Here is a 1,519-nt window from a genome sequence, read left to right on the forward strand (position 1 = left end):
CGGCTCTCCTATGAGGATGCACTCTGAGTTCGCCTTCACAAAAGGCAAGATGCGCCCACTGCACCACCGCCAGGGGCACGCCCACAGCCATGGGCCTGAAGAAAGTCCTCTACTGCCAGCCCCAATGCCTACAAATATCATAGACCCCGGCTTGTGGCCGGAACTTCCCGGAAGTCACTTGCTGAAATGCAAACACAGAACGACCCCTTGGGGTCAGACGCCGGCTCACTGCAGCTCTCTCCACAGAAGATGGGCCCTGATGGTCATAAAATGACAAGGGCCGCACACATTCTCTGAGAATGGTTCCCCTGCTGGCCTGCCAGCCAGGGAGGAAACCCTCTGGAGAGGTGTCCAAGCTGGACCGAGGGGATGGGAAGGCACTTCCCTACTCGGGAGAGGAACGATTCAGCTCGCCCTCTGGTCCTGGGCGTCCAGGTCACCAGGGCCGCCAGAGGCCGCTGGCAGGTTGTCGTGGGGTGGCGGCTTTGGCGGAGGTAAGCGCTAGCGGGGCAGCCGCGCTGTTCGCAGGGGCTTCCTTTGGCGCGACTGGCCCAGCAGGGGGCCGCTGGAAGTGGTAGAGTAACTTCATGTGCGTGTCGCTGGCCGCGTGCAGCGTCAGGAACTGCACGGCCTCCTGCAGGCACCACGAGTAGCCCTCGCTGTAGTCTTGGTGCAGGCTCTTGGGGCCAACGGCGGCGGCGGCAAAGGCTGCGGGGAGACAGGCGGTGAGCAGGCGGCGGGTGTTGGAGGGCGGGAAGCAGGGACACGGGGCGCGAGAATCCAGGGACCAGGAGGGCGGGCTGCGCGCTCACCTTTGCTGTGCTTCAGGTAGCTGACGGCCATCTCCAGGATGTCAGCCTTCTCGAGCTTAGAGTTGGGCTGGTGCCGCGCGAACTCCTGCTCCAGCAACAGCTTCAGCTGCTCGATACTGCTGTTGATGCGGTCTCGGCGCATCTTCTCCACCACCGGCTTGCGCAGCTGTGGGAGGAGAGGACGTCAGAGGGAGCGGACCTGGGGGCCGGTGGGCCAGGGGAGACCGCTCAGGGAAAGACCTCGCGGCGCGGAAACCACGGGGCTGGCACTTACTCGGTTTTTCTCCTTGGGGCTGAGCAGCTCCACGGCCACGGTGCTGGGGGCCATGCCGGCGGGCGCGGAGGAGCGGGAGCGGGCGCGGGCGGAGGCGGCGGGCCAGGCGCTAGCTGGGCTGGGCGCGAGCCGCCTGATATAGGCGCGGGCGCGGCCGGGGCATGGGGCCCGGGCGCCGCGGCTGTTCCCACGCTCGGTGGCCAATGGCAGCGCGGGCCGCACAAAGGCGCCGGCCCATTAGCGCACGCTAAATTGCTTGTGAATTGGCGCGGGCACAATGGGCGCTCCCTGAGGAGCAGGTGGGCCGCGCGGCACAATGTCCAGGCTGTGGGAACACGTTCTCCCTCATTAGCATCCCGGGCCTGATGCTGAGACCCGAGGCTCAATATGCTGCCTTTTCCCAGGCTGCAGGGACTCTGGAGGGGGGGCGATG

The 1,519-nt window shown here is 66.0% G+C and overlaps 1 protein-coding gene across 1 annotated transcript; it reads right to left on the reverse strand.

Annotated features, from left to right (window-relative positions):
- Positions 1–436: 436 nt before the first annotated feature.
- On the reverse strand, positions 437–1,140 carry HES5 (hes family bHLH transcription factor 5). Its single transcript, XM_007945435.1, has 3 exons — positions 1,087–1,140; positions 813–978; positions 437–708 (listed from the first exon to the last, which is right to left on the reverse strand). Exons 1-3 carry the CDS (start codon positions 1,138–1,140, stop codon positions 437–439), a joined length of 492 nt encoding a protein of 163 aa, XP_007943626.1.
- Between the last annotated feature and the right edge of the window lie 379 nt (positions 1,141–1,519).

The sequence above is a fragment of the Orycteropus afer genome, unplaced genomic scaffold (assembly GCF_000298275.1).
Source record: "Orycteropus afer afer isolate SDZICR_OR568_19922 unplaced genomic scaffold, OryAfe1.0 scaffold00136, whole genome shotgun sequence".
Taxonomy (NCBI): Eukaryota; Metazoa; Chordata; class Mammalia; order Tubulidentata; family Orycteropodidae; genus Orycteropus; species Orycteropus afer.

What these genes read in the sequence shown, in the direction of transcription:
- HES5 (XM_007945435.1), bottom strand. Translation starts at nt 1,140, where the DNA reads ATGGCCCCCAGCACCGTGGCCGTGGAGCTGCTCAGCCCCAAGGAGAAA. An exon ending in GCCCCAAGGAGAAAAACCGA is followed by an intron (nt 979 to 1,086) that starts GTAAGTGCCAGC and finishes CTCCTCCCACAG; the next exon opens with CTGCGCAAGCCGGTGGTGGA. An exon ending in CTACCTGAAGCACAGCAAAG is followed by an intron (nt 709 to 812) that starts GTGAGCGCGCAG and finishes GTCTCCCCGCAG; the next exon opens with CCTTTGCCGCCGCCGCCGTT.